The 17,131-nt window shown below is 45.5% G+C and overlaps 1 protein-coding gene across 2 annotated transcripts in view; it reads left to right on the top strand.

The window, feature by feature from the left end:
• KANK2 (KN motif and ankyrin repeat domains 2) overlaps positions 1–15,973 on the top strand; it is a 245,163-nt gene extending 229,190 nt beyond the window's left edge. For both annotated transcript variants that reach the window (XM_086962090.1, XM_086962098.1), the window contains 2 exons: positions 12,648–12,746; positions 13,717–15,973. In XM_086962090.1, the coding sequence (XP_086818216.1) occupies positions 12,648–12,746; positions 13,717–13,773 (156 nt within the window). In that variant the 3' untranslated portion in view covers positions 13,774–15,973. The remainder of the gene's footprint in view (positions 1–12,647; positions 12,747–13,716) is intronic.
• Positions 15,974–17,131: the final 1,158 nt, after the last annotated feature.

The following is a 17,131-nucleotide window of genomic DNA, read 5'->3' as shown; positions in this document are numbered from 1 at the left end:
CATTGGATCACCGACAGGTCGCAGGGCAGGGGGCAGGGAGAAGGTAAAGTTGATGTAGGAGCAATATGTCGCAATATTTACTGCCTCCCCCCTCGTAAATTTGGGCCATTAAAAGGGGGCTCCGTGGCAGGACAGCTGAGGGAGTGAGAGCGAAAGCGGCCTGCAGGGGCCCAGAGACCGTCTTCTGAACAGTTCATTGGGATGGACTTGGACTGTCCCCACACATCTCGCCAGATGGAGAATTGGACTGGCTTTAACTCAGGTCACCAGATAAAACCCTGTACCGGGGGCACAACGCTTTAGTGCAAGGAATTCATTTTACAAATCGTTTCTTTTCAGATGTTCAAGTTAAACAGTATAAATACAACAACAAACAAGTATTTGCAATGCAATATGTCTCGCAGTTACAAGAGTTTCAGCCATTGGCATTGTAAATAACAATGCCTTTTATTTAGGTTTTTTTAAATAAACGAAAACAAAAGGCATTATTATTTGCAGTGTCGATAGCTCAAACTTGTTTTACCTGTCGCCTGCCCAAGATCAGCAAGCAGGCATTCTGAACCGGCACCTCCTCACCACTTCTTGTCAGCCAACAGCAACCCCCATGGCCAGCATACACAGAGAACTACACTGCTATGGCACAGCACTACCAACTGCCTGCCTTCCTGCCCTGTTACCTCACGGTGCAGCCACAGGACAGTGGCTACATTGCCCGTGTCTGCCGTGCAACACGTTGTTCCTGCCATGGAGGTTTCCCACAGCTGGGTGCAGTTAATAAGTACAGGGATCCAAAGATATGGGGCATCGCAGAATAAGAACGGACGTGGTAAAGGTAGGCTTTTTAAAATGTATTTATTCGTTTTCACTTTTATGTAGCGCAAACTTTACCCGCAGGTATCAGAGCGCTTTAAATCAGCATGCTTATAACAAGCAAGACTAGCACTCTATATTACTGGCAACTTTGCTTAGCATAAGCAACAGCTAACCGTTCACAAACAATGTTTATATACCAATTGAAAATTAAAAAAGAAAAATCATGCAAAGCATTGTCATTTACAATGCCAGTAACTCAAACTTTAATGCTGCAAGACCTATTGCATTGTAAATGCTTGTTTAAGAGTTCTATCCCTTGCTTTTCTTTTAGTGTAAAGCACTGTATCGCGGTGTCCAGTCTTACATCTACTGACAGGCTATTCCCTTCCAGAGTCTTGCACCCAGAACTGCAAGTGATTTTCCCCTCAGCATTCCTTTCATGAGTCATGTGACCAGGAGATGAAACTTGTCTACTGACACCTATACTGTGCAGAGAGTTTACAACTAAAAGGAACATGCTCAGAAATAAGGATGCTCCAGACCATACTTCCTCTTGTATTGTTGTCCAGTTTTTAATTAAACTCACTTTTAATAAAAAAGGGTTAATGACCAGATACCAGTGGAGTTTGTATAACACTAGGGACATGGGAGCTCTTTGGGGTACTTTCGCAAACCCGGGTTCTGCTTGTCGCCCTTCATTTTCAGTGTGTCCAGTGCTTTAAGTGGGACAATACTGACCGGTACTGATTCCCGGCACTTCTCAGTTTTCTCCCCTAGAGTACCGGAACTTCTTCTTGTGTCTGGAGAGTATCAGTACTCGTAGAGGCAAGCTGGGGTCGGGCTCTGGGGTATGGGATTTCATGCAGTGCTGGTGCTGCTGAATACCTTCGGGGGAGAGTGTCTGTGAGGCACTCTGACAGTCAACAGTAAGTATATTCAAGCGCTAGGTTGCTGCTGCTGCCTTATACTCTTTACTGACAGAGTGACAGGAATAAGGAGATGTGGCTTGATGGACAGAGCTCCCCACATAGGAACTTTTGTGTTGTCAGTTAGAGTGTAAGGCTGCTGCGGTGGCATACACTGTAAGAGCGCCCAACTCCTTTGGCCAAGTTCAGCTCATGTGTACAGTGCTCAATTAGTACTTTTTAGCAATTATTATAGTGCACACTTGGCAGGAGGGTATTAAAGCACTTTAAATGAGTAGTGGAAGTTCTACACAAAAGTATACATTATTTTCTTTTTATGGTACAGAGAGCAGAAGTCCCGGGTTCTGCTCAACATCCTGTTATTCTGGATGATCTCTCCATACCATAAAAACAAAAAGAAAGGTTTTTTCATGTAAAACGTCTGCTTCTCAAGTAAAAAGCTTTAATGCCCTCTGGCCAAGTTCGCACAATATAAAACTGCAAAAAACACCATTTACGCCGTGCACATATGAAGAAACTTGGCTGAAGGACACTGGAGCGCTTTTGCATTAAATAAGAAAATGCCACCATTGTTAAATACCTGCCTTGAAGCCACGCCCACAGACACGCCCCTACGAGACCCTCAAGACCCATCCCAATAAATTTGGTGAGTACCGGCACTTTTCTTTTTCCATTTAAAGCGCTGAGTGTGTCTGTTACAGCCTTTGGGGCCTTCCCTCGACTCTCTTTGACTTTAAGATGTATGACAATAACACACGGGTATCTTCAAGGTGGAGAAGGATCTATACGACAACCTTATCAAGGCGTTTCTCTTTGGGTTTGACAAATGAGTAAAATTGAATCACAGCAAAGCCAAGATTCTGGCGATGCACAGGAGATTGCGGTCATCTCCTTTTGACTGTGGAGATGGGCGAGTGGCTGATGCTGGTAGGGTCAGTTACAGACCTGGGTGTGGCCTTCTCCTGCTTTTACCGTTTCTGGATGCAGTGCAAGACTTTGCGTGCTGACTAGTAAGGATAATGATGGTGACTGCACTCGTACATTTTTGTCTTGAATATTTTCTAAATCTGAGGATATTTGATTCCATCCTCCTATATTTGCCTATCTCCATTAGCTTGCAGTAACTTTGCCAACGTCTCAGGTTTAAGGGCTCTGCTCAGTACATTGTACTGTTCATGAATCCTCTCTATCGTTCACCCAAAACAAATGTAGCTCTACTCTTGGGCTTCATCTCTCTGGCTCCTTGAGTCAAGAGTGTTTCTGCATTCCTGGATGTGGTCGACGAAGTGTTTATTTCGTCAGTGTGGCTAGATATATCCCCCCTCTATACTTTGAATCTTTTCTTTAGAAAGAAAGTTAAAAACGAATCGCTTTGCAGCTGCATCCCCAGTTCAACCGTTTGGTACCAATAAATGCTAGAGTGTTTGTTTGCTCTAAGAAAACACCTCAGGATAAAGCAATTTCCAGCTACCAACCCGCATCTTTCTTACTTTTCCACGTATGGCTAAAGTTCGCCTACAGGATGTTAGAGATACTGGTGTTTTTTTGATAAGTATTGATTAGTATTAAATTGACAAGCCAGGTCGAATGCCAGACCAACGGTCTTTACCATTGGGACTAAATGTCCCCCAATATCTATTTATCAAGAGGAGAAGCAGGATATCATGGTTTTACGGCTTGAATCTTTTTCTAGATTCACATACTATGCATTATTCTGCCCTCTAGTGGTTGGGTCCAGAATCTTGTAAGTCCACTCTCCTAATTTTTTTCTACCCTCGTGGGTGTGGTCGACCCTCATTTGGTAGTAAGTCTATCCCTTGTGTGACATCAAACATGTGCCCTGGAAGTCCCTATGCTTGGTCACCATCTTCAGATTTATTTTCTACCACTGGGCCTAGAGAAGCATGCCTGAGGAGCTCCTAAGAATCTTGAGGGAGCTGGAGAAAATACAGCAATTTCTCATAGAAAAGCACTGCAGAACACCGGTGGCCACTAGAAACACTGAAGAACAGGTGGCCTTCTTGACTCCAACCGGGAATACCTGTGGTGAGCACAACGTGGCCAGAGAATGCAGAGGAGAAAGACGGCCAAGGGTCTTAGAAAACACCACCTTTAAATTCAGCCAGATACTCCACCATAGGTTTGCACAGAGATATCCACACAAGGTCTGCAATCTGTGTCTCCCAATGTACCACAGTGCTAAAGGTTGTAAAGCCAGCACTGAATTTTCTTCACGGCAAGCCAGCACACCATGCCATGGCTAGCACCCACAAGACACACAAATTCCTGAAAGAACTTGGCCTCTTCAGTGATGATGAGAAGAATGTTGAGGAGGCCGAACCAGTACAGGGAGGAAAGTGAAATGCCGAAGATATTGTCACTGAAAAGATGGAAGCCTGTGAGAGACACCGAAAGGAAACGGTAGAAGGTAACAAAGGCAACGAAAGCCTCAGATGCTAAATTCTGAGACTATGAAGCTACTTCAACATGCAAACACTTGACGAATGAATGTCAGCACAAGCATAGGGAGCTACTTGGGTTCTGACCCTGGAAAACCTTCCAACAAACCCTCAATGCATGCAGGCACTCGAGAAGGAGCGAAGGAAAGGGGCAAGGAGCTGAAGGCGAAATAACCACCAATGCCGAAAAGGAAGACACCTTCCATGGTCGACACTCAAATAAGAGCACTCAAGGTCAAATACAAAAACGCAGCCTCTAGGGCGAAATGTCAACTCTCGAGGAGTTCAACGACTCCTTGAAGGAATTTCACATCCCTGCATGGCTCTCGGAACAAAGAGGGAGGGAGGATGAGAAGGCAGACATTGAAGCACCCACGACCACAGAACCACAGGAGAAATAACAGGAGTCCTTAAAGTTTGAGGACCAGTCAGCAGCGTTTGAGGACCATAGCTAGCACGGAAATACATGCCACAAACTCGATCGTCGACTACCCTTAGGTGGTAAGTACCCGCCAAGGCCTTTCGCTGCCATTCAACCTGTCCATATACCTCAGCCTGGCTAATTATGAGTGCAGCAGACACATATGGTGTCCAATTAGAGGAGGAGAAGGAATGCTCTTGCTTCTTACTGGAAGTTTCCATGCCCTCCCAGAAGGCACATCTTTACCTGGCCCTGCTCCCCGGCATCCTGGACCAAGGAGGCATTTAGGGAACCAGCAAGAGGATTAACACCCTTGGTGGAGAAAAAATATAAACACTCCACTCAGTACATTGAAGGGAATGCGTCTACAGGCTCCATTATCATGGTGATTGCAAGAAAGAGAAACAATGCTCCCACATCAATGGGGCCATCACCAGAGGGGAGTAAGAGGTTGGATCTGGTGGGCAAGAAGCTGGAGAGAGAGTAGGCTAAACAATGAGGGACAGCCAACTCCAAGGCCCTCCTCAACTTCTATGGCCACCAAAAGTGGTGCGAGATCGAGGGGCTGATGCAAAACTTCCCAGAGGAATTCCAAAAGAGAGCCCAGGCAGTGGTCCAAGAGGAAAGGAACATTGCTAAATGCTTCCTTAGGTCAGCACTGGATGTGGCAGACACACTCAGGAGGCACCACACTCAGGAATCACACCTGGCTGAGGTTCTCAGGTTTTAAACTAGAGGTACAGGCATCAGTCATCAGTTTACCTTTCATAGGCGAGGTCCTCTTTGGACAGGCAGTTTACGAAGCAATGCAGAAAATAAAAAATAATAATGGTGCGGCCATGGTGGTTGGGGCGTTGCAGTTCAGAGGATCCTTCAGGATAGGAGAGATTTCTGACAGAAAACCAAGGGGCAGGGCGAGTTTCTCCCCAGCCACCTAGAAATACCAGCAACAACTTAGCTCCAGCCAACAGGCAATGTAGCAGACGACCCACCAACAGTGCCAACACCCAACAAGACAGCACTTTTGGGAGTCCCCAAAGGAGGGGTCCGGCAAGCAAGTGACATCAGTGGTGGGGTAGGATAGGAAGATTCCTCTATGAACAGAGGTCAATCACCTAAGACAATTTGATACTCAAAATAATAGAACATGGATTCTGCATTGAACTAGTCAACGAACCTCCTCACTCCATGCCGCCAAGTAGAAGCCCATTGAGGGAACAGATACGCAGGCAACTGCACCAGGAAGTCAAAAGAGCTCATCAAAAAATGAGCCATAGAAATGGTACTGCACCAGGAACATGGAGAAGCATTCTACTCCGAGTACTTCCTTTTACCGAAACGGAATCTTACACACAGACCAATATTGATCTCAGCTACCTCAACAAATTAATAAAAACAAGGTGCATTTCCTGCAGGAAATAATCTCACTCCTAAGGAATGGAGACTACATGGCCATCATCGACCTAAAGATGCCTCCCTACACATACCATCGAACCATAGGCACAGCAGTTAATTCGAATTAGTATTCGATACAGTACCCTAGCAGTTTAGAGTACTATGCTTTGGCATAAACTTGGCATGGAGGGTTTTCACAAAGTGCTTGGTGGAAGTTGCTGCACACCTAAGGAGGTAAGGCATACACGTGTGCCTATACCTGTGCAACTGGCTAGTTAAAGCAAACTAAAAAAAAAGCTTCAACAAGACATGCAAATGGCCAACTCCACAGTAGAGCAGTTGGGATTCTCCATAAATCATCAGAAGACTCCCCTGTGCCCAAAGTAGGAAAAGGTCTTCCTTGGGGCAACCTTGAACTGAAGGACAGCATGCTCCTATCCAGTCCACAAAGGGCAACAGCAATAACATCAAATTTGCCTCTACTAAAAGACTCAGTCTGACAGTGAGGACAGTAATAACGTTAATAAGCATGCTGGTGTTCTGCATGCCACTAATACCACAGGGGAGACTGTACATGTGACCCTTACAGAAATGGCTCTACAACAGATGGTCATGAGCTATGGGGAGCTGCAAAGATCAAGTGGTTGTCACTGCAAAAATCTAAAGGGAGATACAATGGTGGAACACGAGCAACATTGCTATAGGGAGACCCTTCAGGTAACCTGCTCATACAGTGACAATAACAAGGGTTGCAACCCACAAGGGGTGGGGAGCGCACATGGACAGCCTCAAAGTCCGAGGACTCTAGAGCCCAACGGACGCGATAAAGAACATATATAGGTTGGAACTTAAGACAATTTTCTTGGCATTAAGGGCATTTCAAGCACATGTGAGGGCTGAGACAGTGCTGATCTAGACGGACAACACAAGAAAGATGTTGTACCTCAGCAAATGGGAGACCAGAACATCAAATCCGACAGGCTAGTGTCTCCCATGAATGGGAGCTAAACCAAGAATTGCTAGACAAGGTCTTTAGAAGATGTGGCACAACAAGCATAGACCTGTTTGCAAGCCCAGAAAGTGCAAAATTCGAAACGTTATGTCCAGATATCCCTCCAGCAGTCCGAGGGGAATGCCCTGTCAGTAATCAACTAATGCCGCTAATTTCTGGATAGGACAATTATTTGGTCAAAACATAGGGATAAGACAGTATGTTTGTTGATTTTAATTACAATTCTTTTTATTATTTTTAAGTTTAAATTGACCACTTCTATTTAGATAAGTACTCACTCAAATGAGTATACTCATTTATGTTGTAAAACAAATACTGGCTTTTTGTTGTGAATATTGTAATTCCAACATCCTTTGAATTATTTATGTTTTGTAGTGGTTGTTTGTACTGGTTTGAGTGATGAATGAATGTGGATTGAATGGTGAATAAAATGTAATCTTTGTAAATAAGCAAGTTGTGAATTTTGATATAGCACATATCAATTTTTGCTGTGTACACCAGATTTTAACATTTGTACAAGAATTTGAAAAAGTACTTATCTAAATAGAAGTGGTCAATTTAAACTTAAAAATAATAAAAAGAATTGTAATTAAAATCAACAAACATACTGTCTTATCCCTATGTTTTGACCAAATAATTGTCCTATCCAGAAATTAGCGGCATTGGCATTTTGTTGTTTATTAGTAGCTTGTGGCAAGCTGTGTCGTTGGGAGCCCAGACCCAGTGGTATTGTTCTAAACTGTCAGTAATCAGGGCATGGAGATTTTCTTACCCTTTTCCAATGATTTTCCTGATTCCAAGAGTTCTGAACAGGTTCAGAAAATCAAAAATGACCCTCATTCTCATTGCCCCTCAGTGGGCCAGGAAGATGTGATTTTCAGAACTCCTGGAAATGTCCAGTACCAGATCATACCTAGGAGGGCATTGCAAGACCTCCTAATGACACAGTTTACAACAGTGTTCTACCTAGAGCCAGCCTGTGAGAAGTTGGCCTGATGTATGATGTCCACAGTTCTGGTGGCACCGTGTATCAGTCCAAACAATCCCTTATGGTGGTGGTTGTAAAGTCAACCTTATAGACAAGCTATCCTAGGGGTAGCATGGACTAAGCAGTCTTAGGCTAAACTCAAGAGGGCATGTGAAGCCAGCTGTTTTACCATATGCAATCTTGTAATATCAAATGAAAGGACACCAGACAAGTTATATATTATAATAATATATGTATTTATTACTAGAATAATCCTCTGTACTCTTTATGAGTGCAGATGCACAAGCGTTTAAACAAAAGCACAGTTAAACATTCAAAAGTTGCACAATTTTGGATTTTAAACATTCAAAAGTTGCACAATTTTGGATAGGCCCGGTGGCCACTCAAACCATATACTAAAATAGTGGTATAAGTAACATCTCTTGAACAATGGTAAGGGCTAGGGCGTTGTGAATCGCTGGGACTACTCGGGACTAGCAGTGATGAAGTCGGGAGAGGCCCGCGGGACACGGGTGCAGTGCCTAAAGCACACGCATGCACCAATGCAAAGTCAATGGCGCGTAAAAATTATCGAGTTACTGTTTTTGAAGTCTTCCGAAAGGAATAGAATTAAACCACTTTAAACTAGGACACTAGAGGTGTAAACCACTACAGGAGCACCGGTGTTAGATCGTTACCTCACCCACAGGAAGCGGGTGCATAGGTGCCAAAGTGTGTCGGGTTTCGTCGTGGAGATCTATGGAGCCTGGAAATGAAGATGCTGCAGGCGGCCAGGAGAGAAGAGTCCGGTTGGATCCAAGGGTGGATCGAAGATGTAGAGTACCTGAAAGCAGAGGGGACAGAGACTGGGTCACTAGCCAGTGACCAGGATGGAACCAGGAAGGAACCAGGCGATGTCGGGCGCAATCAGGTGGTTGTCGTGAAGCTTGTCTCCGCTGCCACGTGGAATCGGGGACATCGACGATGACCAGGAGTGGATCACGAGTTGTCCCACGAAGGCTCTGGCTGTTGGCGGTGCCGGCTTCCGGATTGGAGTTAACAGGCCTAGGCAAATGCAACCCACGCAGGATTCGAAGATCGCTTCTTACTCGGACCAGCAAGGTCAGAGCGGGGGCTCCTTTTCAGGGGAGCGAGGGCCAGTCTGGAGCAACCAGACCAGCAGTGTAAATGTAAAGGTTTGTCGGTTCTGGGGCCACTAGCCAACTGGCAAGCGACCGGACCAATGCGTCGAGCAGGAAAATGCAAAAGGGCCCCACTCAGCACTCGATGAGTGTGGAGGGGAGTTCTTCGGTACACAAGCTGCTCAGGCTGAGGCTTCTCAAACCCCAATGCACAGCTTCGAGGGAGCCTCGGGAGCTACACGGTCAGCAGTTCGCAGTCTTTTCAAGATGGCCGGCCCCACGCCTCATGTCGCCTCCACTGGTCTCAGATTCGCTGGGACTGTGGATGGGGCTGGTAGAAGTCAGGGAAGCTGGGTCTTATCGATCTCTGTCGCTCGAGTTCCCGCGGGAACTGCAACAAAGCAAACCGTTGGGCGCTGGATGGTGCCTGTTTGCACAGGGTGGTCACTCCTTGACCACAAGGGAGATTCTTCAGTCTTCCACGTCGAGTGGGATGTCGAAGGGTCCAGAGTTCTGTATCAAAGTTTCAGTCAGGATAATCTAATGCTCCTGGGCACAGCTCCTACCTTTATTCCAAATTAAGGGGCTGGATTACCTGCTAGGTCCCTCCGATGGGTGGGACCAGAGAAGGGGGTGGTTACACCCCTTTCCCTTTATCCAGTTTCGCGCCAGAGCTGGGACTGGAGTGTCCCAGCACCGGTTTCAACTGGATTATGCATGGGAAGCCTTGTGCTCCCCAGGCAGTGTCTCGTTTCATTCAACCCTCCTTGCTACAATCCACTATCTCCTATCTGGGGTGGTGTAACACCTCCCTGTGACAGGATGCCATTTGTCCAGGCCTCCCCTGCCGAGTTTCGGTCAGCAGCAGGAGGCCAGACTTGTGTCTGTGGAAGCAGCATCCATTTTGTGATGCTGGGACTTTGGTTAGATTTAACCGTGTTTAAGCAAAGTAACATGTCTTCTCCCTCTAGAAGGGTGGAATGCTACCCCCGTCGCCAGAACTGGAGAGGGGGGAGTATTCCAAAGCATATGACACCTTACACAACATGTTTTGATAAAGCCAAACCAAAGTTAGCAAGTAACCGCGGGAATTATAATGCACTTAAGAGTATATGGTATGGCAATATCCCGGAACAGCTAAGGGAGTTGGTCCCAAAAGCTGCAGACAGGCTCAGCTCATGCTAGAGCACCATCTCACATAAAACCAAGCACTCTGCCTCCAGGATTGTTAAGGCCTGCCATAGGAGTGACATATAGGTGTATATGTGTCCAGATATAGGTTTAGATATAGGTATACTATACCTAAGCAAGGGGTGATTACACCACCTTGCCCCAGCTGGGTGATCAGCCAGTTGTGTCATTTTGGATGGCCAGCCAGGGGTGGCAAAATATATGCTGCAGCCCCTGGCAGGCCTTGGATGCACCTATGCCCTGGGTACCTATAGTATACTGTACAGGGGCTGATAAGGTGACCCAATATCCAATTGGAGATGTACCTAGGGTACATGAAGTCCATTTTACAGAGAGAGCAGATAGCCTGGGACCCTGATTAGCAGGATCCCAGGCCAACTAAGTCGGTAACCATAGTCAGGTATCCACCTTCCTACACAGCCATACTAAGCCTGCCCCCACGGCTCCTCAGTACCATTTATTCCGACATCTAAAGCTTCCCCACAGAACAATAGAGATCCTGAGGCAAGCAAGAAGGTCGAGCACAAGTAGGTGCTACTCAGCCAAGTGAACCAGATACATTCACTGGTGCAGGGACCACAACAAATTAGAGGCAAGGACATACAATGACACAGTACTAATATCCCTCACCATCCCACTGTACAGCAGCCTGCCATGCGCCTCACTGAAAATACACCATGCGGCTTTAGATTCTTACACCTGTGGAACGACAGAAAGCCACCTCTTCTTGGTAAAGAGGTTCCAAAAGGATCTAAGAGGGTAGCACCACCAAGGGCTGAATCAACACCAATGTGGAATTTAAACATCGTACTCACGTAGATGATGACAGAACCTGTTCAAACCCATGCCTAAGGCAATGTTAAGGTACCTTACCATAATGACTCCATTCTTTATATCACATCACTACACAGGGCGAGGGATCTCAAAGCACTTACCACACTACAACCCAATCTACAGATCCATAATAAAAGGTGATACCCAGAAAGCCCCCCACTTACTACCTGAGAGAGTGTCATGAATTCACGTCAGCTAGACCATCCACCTGTTGACTTTTCCAAAACCCAAAGACCACAGCCGAGAGGGCGCTACACACCATAGATGTGGTAAGAGTGCTAATATACTAACTGAAGGAGACAAAGACATTGAGGAAGGGAGACCAACTCATTGTCTGCTTTGCAGGAGCAACCAAGAGAGCACCAGTCAAGAAGGGAACCGCCATGAGATCGATTGTGTAAACTAGCAAGACCATCTACAAGAAAGCAGGGAAGCCCTTACCCCAGGGCGCACACCACAAGGAAGAAAGTTGCAACTCTGGCCTCCGCAAATGTTTCTGTCTGTGGCATCTGCTTGGCAGCATCATGGTTTTTCACACACACCTTCACAAAACACTACTATGCGGACATCCAGATAAGCAAGGAAGTACAGATGGGACAGAAGGTCCTACAGCACCTGTTTGCCAACCTAACCGCATTTCAACCCTGCCCCTCAGGGGACAAGAATACTGATACAGAATCCTTGCCCAGCATGTAAATCCAGAGAAGGATTCATGCTGCAAAACAAAACAATTTACTTACCACTAGATGTTGTGTTTGCAGCTAGAAAGGTTTTGTGGATTCACATGCAACCCACAGGCCTCCCCGGAAATGTGAGGGGACAAACAGACGCGGGCAACAGCAACCCACCAAGAGAAAAAAAGATTCCAATCGATAAAGTTGCTAAGGGGACAAAATAATCTGATGATGGCGACCACACATAGGGACTTCCGGGGCACAATTCTGACCTGACAATAAGGGTGGACATATCGTCAAATGGTGGTCTATGATGCCCGCAAAAAAAAGGAAAGAGGACCAAGAAGACGACTCCGGACCCAACCTCTAGATGGCTGAATAATGCCCAGTAATTCAAGCATGCAAAACCTTTCAAGCTGCAAAAATATTCCTACTGGTAAGTATCCATTTCATTTTTGAGCCTACCACCATCAATCGGTTTTGTTGCATCACTTCTTAGACTGTTCTTTTGCCTTTTTGTGCTAAGCAGTTATGCACCCATCCTTTTATCAATGTAAAATTACCATTTAGGAGTAGCCTATCTGCTTTTTATACCTCCCTAAGAGATGGAAGAACTGTTGGAAGCCTACGCATTTGTCCATGAGCCTGCTTTCTTTGTCCTTTTCTGTGTTTGTGCCTCTATTGTTGTCCCTGTGTATCTAGTTGTATGTGCGTTTTTCTGTATTCCTAATGCAGTGTCGGTGCACGTGTCAGCTTTAGCTTAATGATGGAGGGAAGGATGCATCACCATCTTACTGTATCTTGTGTTTACAGGATGGAAGCACAGCCCTGTCCATCGCACTGGAAGCCTCACAGAATGACATCGCTGTTCTACTCTATGCACATATGAACTTTGCGAAACCACCTTCGCCGGTAAATGATGGTCTCACTTATATTTGTGTGCCCTCCGATCATGTCCTCTTTCTGCTCCCTTGCATCTCCCAGTGGTCACTAGAAACTTCTTGTGAGTAGTTTCCACCCACCACCTCTATTTCAGGAATATCAATGACCCCAAATGAGTCGAGTGGCATATTCTGCTGGTGGCGATAGAAGGTATTTTGTCAACAAATGACATTACAGTGCTCCCAAAAAGCCATTGCTACCACATGGAGCATGGGGTACACCGCTGTTTTCCAAAATATATCTTTCGTCATCAGTTTCTTGTGTGTACCATCTACGAATCCGCTCATCATCTCACTTCTCTTTTCCAAAAGTTATATCTGCTAAAAAAGCAACCAGTCCCATAACAGTAGACATTCAGCCGTTGGATGTGGAATCTTCTTTGCTTGGGTAACAAAGTCCAAACACTCTTAAAATCTCTTTTGGTGGCAAAAAAGTCACACAGAGTTCCACCGCCTCTTACAATCTCAAGCTTTAGCTTTAAGGGTGCACTCGATTCATGTTATTGGTTACACTGGACAGCACCAAATTGGTTCACTTATTCACGGCGTCCCAACAGCGCCTCCTTTTTACTAAGTGAAGGTAGAAAACTAGATGGCAGCTGGAGGACCACAACATAAATATATGATTTTCACTCCTGGAAGTCACTCAGTCTTGCAGAGTTCTACTTACTCCACAACGAGGTAGACCTTTGGAAACTCAGCACTTCCTACATTGCTACCAATGGCACTTAATGTCAACTGGCAAAAACTTGTTCCAAATGCATATAGCAATAAACACCATATTCCTCACTTTGGCTGAAAACCAGCAAACAATGCAGTGATTTATTGATATACTATTCTTTTGTTGAAAGGGTGATAAAAATGTGATCTCTGTGTCACTAATAATGAGTTATCACAAGTCGCGTGCCTCTTCTTAAGCATGTTTTTCTTTTTCTTTTTAGGTGTCCCCAAAAATGCCAAAGGCCGAGATTACAGAGCCGACTCACAGTGCTCAATAAGAGTGAAAAAGCTACCCTGCCACTGGCTGAAGACTGAAAAGTACAGCACTCAGCATTTCGAATTAAAAAGGAGGAACATGTGGGGGTGGTGAGAGTGCACCCTGCAATCCAAATCAGGAGTGAACACAAAAGGAACAGAGTCTGCAAAGCTAATGCTAGTCACCGTCTTTCCACAGGAGGCAGTGTGCAACATCAGTGGCTGGGAATAGAAACCACTCCACTCTGTCAAGACTTTCGGGGGCAAATAAGTTAATATATATCATACCAATAAATGCTTCACGGTCTGCAAAGGTGTTACTTTGAGAGGCTCTTCATGTGAGGGTGCTGTAAAAGGCTTTTAAAGGCCTTTAAAGGTTAGGACTGGACTCTGCAGTATTTCATGGCTGGCAACAGAGAGCAGTTCATCGGCTGTCCTTAATTGAACAAATTTAAGAAGAAAGTGGGCCTTTTCAGCACAGGACAACAGCTCCAGAGAAAGAAATAAGCTGAATATCATAATGCAATAATAATAAATATAATTATATTAGTTATTTTTACAAAGCACTCCGGTATCGCAAGACTTGAGGTAGGTGAACCTTTATATGAAGTGTTGGAGTCTCGATCCTGTTTGAAGAAGTGGATATTTTCAGGAGTGCAAATGAAAGGGACTACAGTGGTACTATTGTGGCATATCTGTATTAGTCTCTCAAGTGTACATGGAACGGTCAAATTCCTGCCATTGAGGGGCAGAGGGTCCATTGTGTGGTCAATTGCACGCCAACCAAAGACTTTCTCAAACACGTTTTTCCTCGCATTGCAAATACATTGTTTTACTTTGGCTTTACAAGGCTTCATGTTCTCATTGGAAAGCTTTATTTGTCCTCCATTTAAGTAGCTGGTCATTGTTATACAAGCAACCAAGCATTGACTGGGACGCATTCTTGACGACAGTGTGGGTTAGGCTCACAGTCTTGCCATGTTCCTTCCATCACCGAAGAAACAGATGAAAATTCAGAGCAGGGTCTATTTTCCTTCTTGGAGGGGCCAATGCAGCTGCATAGTGGATGTCCTTTGCACCATAATAGAAGACCGCAGAGCAGTGAAATTCAAGCAAGTGATCAGGGCTTTTTTTCATTGTTGGACTACCAGGTGTGTGCTACTAGGTGTGCACTACTATGTGTGCACTACTATGTGTGTCACCACAACAGTAGTAGTTGATAGAAAGTGCTAGGAGCAGAACCTAAGGCTTTCTGTAGCCCAGCAGCGTTATCTCTAAGGAGATTGTCAGGAGTTGGGAAACTGTTGCAAAGAATTTGTTTCCCCTGGAACTGAAAATATACCCAGAAATGGCGCTTAAAGGTCAAATGTTCTTACCTTACTAGTTGCAGAATCTGGGAGATGGTCTAGCTGTGGCACCTTCTCACAGTGGCAAAGAAGGTGACCAAGTAGGATTCGTTCTACAGAGATATGCGTAGGCTTATATATTTAGCCTTGCGCCTCTTCTTGTCTTGGAACTGTGTATGGCATTTGGTGTTTTTTTTTGTAAAGACGTAAACTGGGCTGTAGGATCCAGCATATAGCTGAATCGATCCCAACCTCCCTTTTCTGTCAGGAAATCTCCCAGTTACTCCGTCGGCCTGGCTATCTTTTCTACTTTTAGCTTCTCTGTATATAGAGACTATTCCCATCAAGCCTAAAGGAATGTCAGGGAGATGTTCGCCTCTATAAACATTCAAGCCAAAGTTCCCGCAAGCCCACAGTTGTGTACCAAGGCGTTGCTAAGATATGGACAGCAAGTTATACAAAGATGATGTTAGAACTGGCTATTTCTGGTAGGCTAAGGCTGACGCCAAAGCCAGGCAGAAACCACCATTCTAGTCAGGGCAAGGAAGTCACACGCCAAGATAACCTCTGCTCACCCCCTTGGTAGCTTGGCACAAGCAGTAAGGCTAAACTCGGAGGCAATGTGTAAAGCATTTGCGCCAGCGCACAACAGCAACAACATACTAGGCACACCACAGAAGAGACTCCACACAAGGTTATTATAAAAATAACTTTTGTATTGTAAAAACACATCAGATAAAATCACACATATACATTGTGCCAACTGGCACGGGCAATATTCACAGGGATTATGTACACAAGACAGGGCCACAAGGGCCACTGTCATAGTCAGATATAGAACTCCTAGATAATATGTAGAATATCAAATCACTTCTAGAATAAGAAATAATAAAACATAAAATGGTAATCACAAAGATAACAACCAGTAACCACTGGTAACAGGGACCAGGACCTTACTAGGACCACCTGTACTAAGAAAGAAGAACCACCTAAGTATCACACAGCATTAGGGGTCTAAGAAAGAATACATTACTCATGATGCAATAAACCTACATTCAGAGGAGTAGAAAAGACAACCACCTAAGTATCACTCAGCATTTAGGGGTCTAGGAAAAGGACACATTACCCATGATGCAATAACCTACATTCAGAGGAGTAAGAATAGAGCACATGATGCAATAAACTACATTCAGGGGTGCAGCGCAAGAAGACACATGATGACTAACCCTTCAGAGGTGCAGCGCATGGAAAGGAAGACACATGATGCAGTAACACATTCAGAGGTGTTAAGAATAGGGCACATGATGCAATAAAATACATTCAGGGGTGCAGCGCAAGAAGACACATGATGACTAAACATTCAGAGGTGCAGCGCATGGAAAGGAAGACACATAATGCATAAACATTCAGAGGTGCCTAATAAATCAATAGCGCAAAAACACACAGTAGGCAATTACTATTTAAAAACATAGAAATCACATTGCGCCAACACTACATAAGCCACTACCTGTGGCAGTCCCTAGGCCAACTGGCCTTGTTGGGGCAAGGATGCCCTGGGTCCAAAGTCAGGGCGCGCTGCCATGCAGCGCCAGTCCAAAGTACAAAAGCCTAAACGTGGCAGGTGCCCACAAAGTGCTGGGCACCTGAAGAATCAACAAAACGGCGCCAGCTAAGCCACACAGGCTCTGAAGCCAACACTGCGCACGTTGGAGCCACACAGGCTCTGGCCAACACTGGTCAAACGTTGGAGCCACACAGGCTCTTAAAAACACATATGGCCCCTCTGAGCCACACAGGCTCTCTCAGCGTTGGGGCGACCCACTGCCATCCGGGGCCGCCCTGTCTCTGTGCCTCGAAGCGGCACCAACACGCAGCAAGATGGGCCCTCAAGAGCCCTTCGCAGCTCTGTAATCACGGTGGGGCGACCCACTGCCATTCGGGGTCGCCCTTACTTGGTGCCTCGACCGGCACCGCACGGAGCTTATCAACATGCCCCCAGATGCTGGAGCGGCCCGCTGCCAAGTGGGGCCGCTCT

This window comes from Lissotriton vulgaris, chromosome 1_1 (genome assembly GCF_964263255.1).
Source record: "Lissotriton vulgaris chromosome 1_1, aLisVul1.2, whole genome shotgun sequence".
NCBI classification, from domain to species: Eukaryota; Metazoa; Chordata; class Amphibia; order Caudata; family Salamandridae; genus Lissotriton; species Lissotriton vulgaris.
This window is presented reverse-complemented; position numbering and strand designations above follow the sequence as displayed.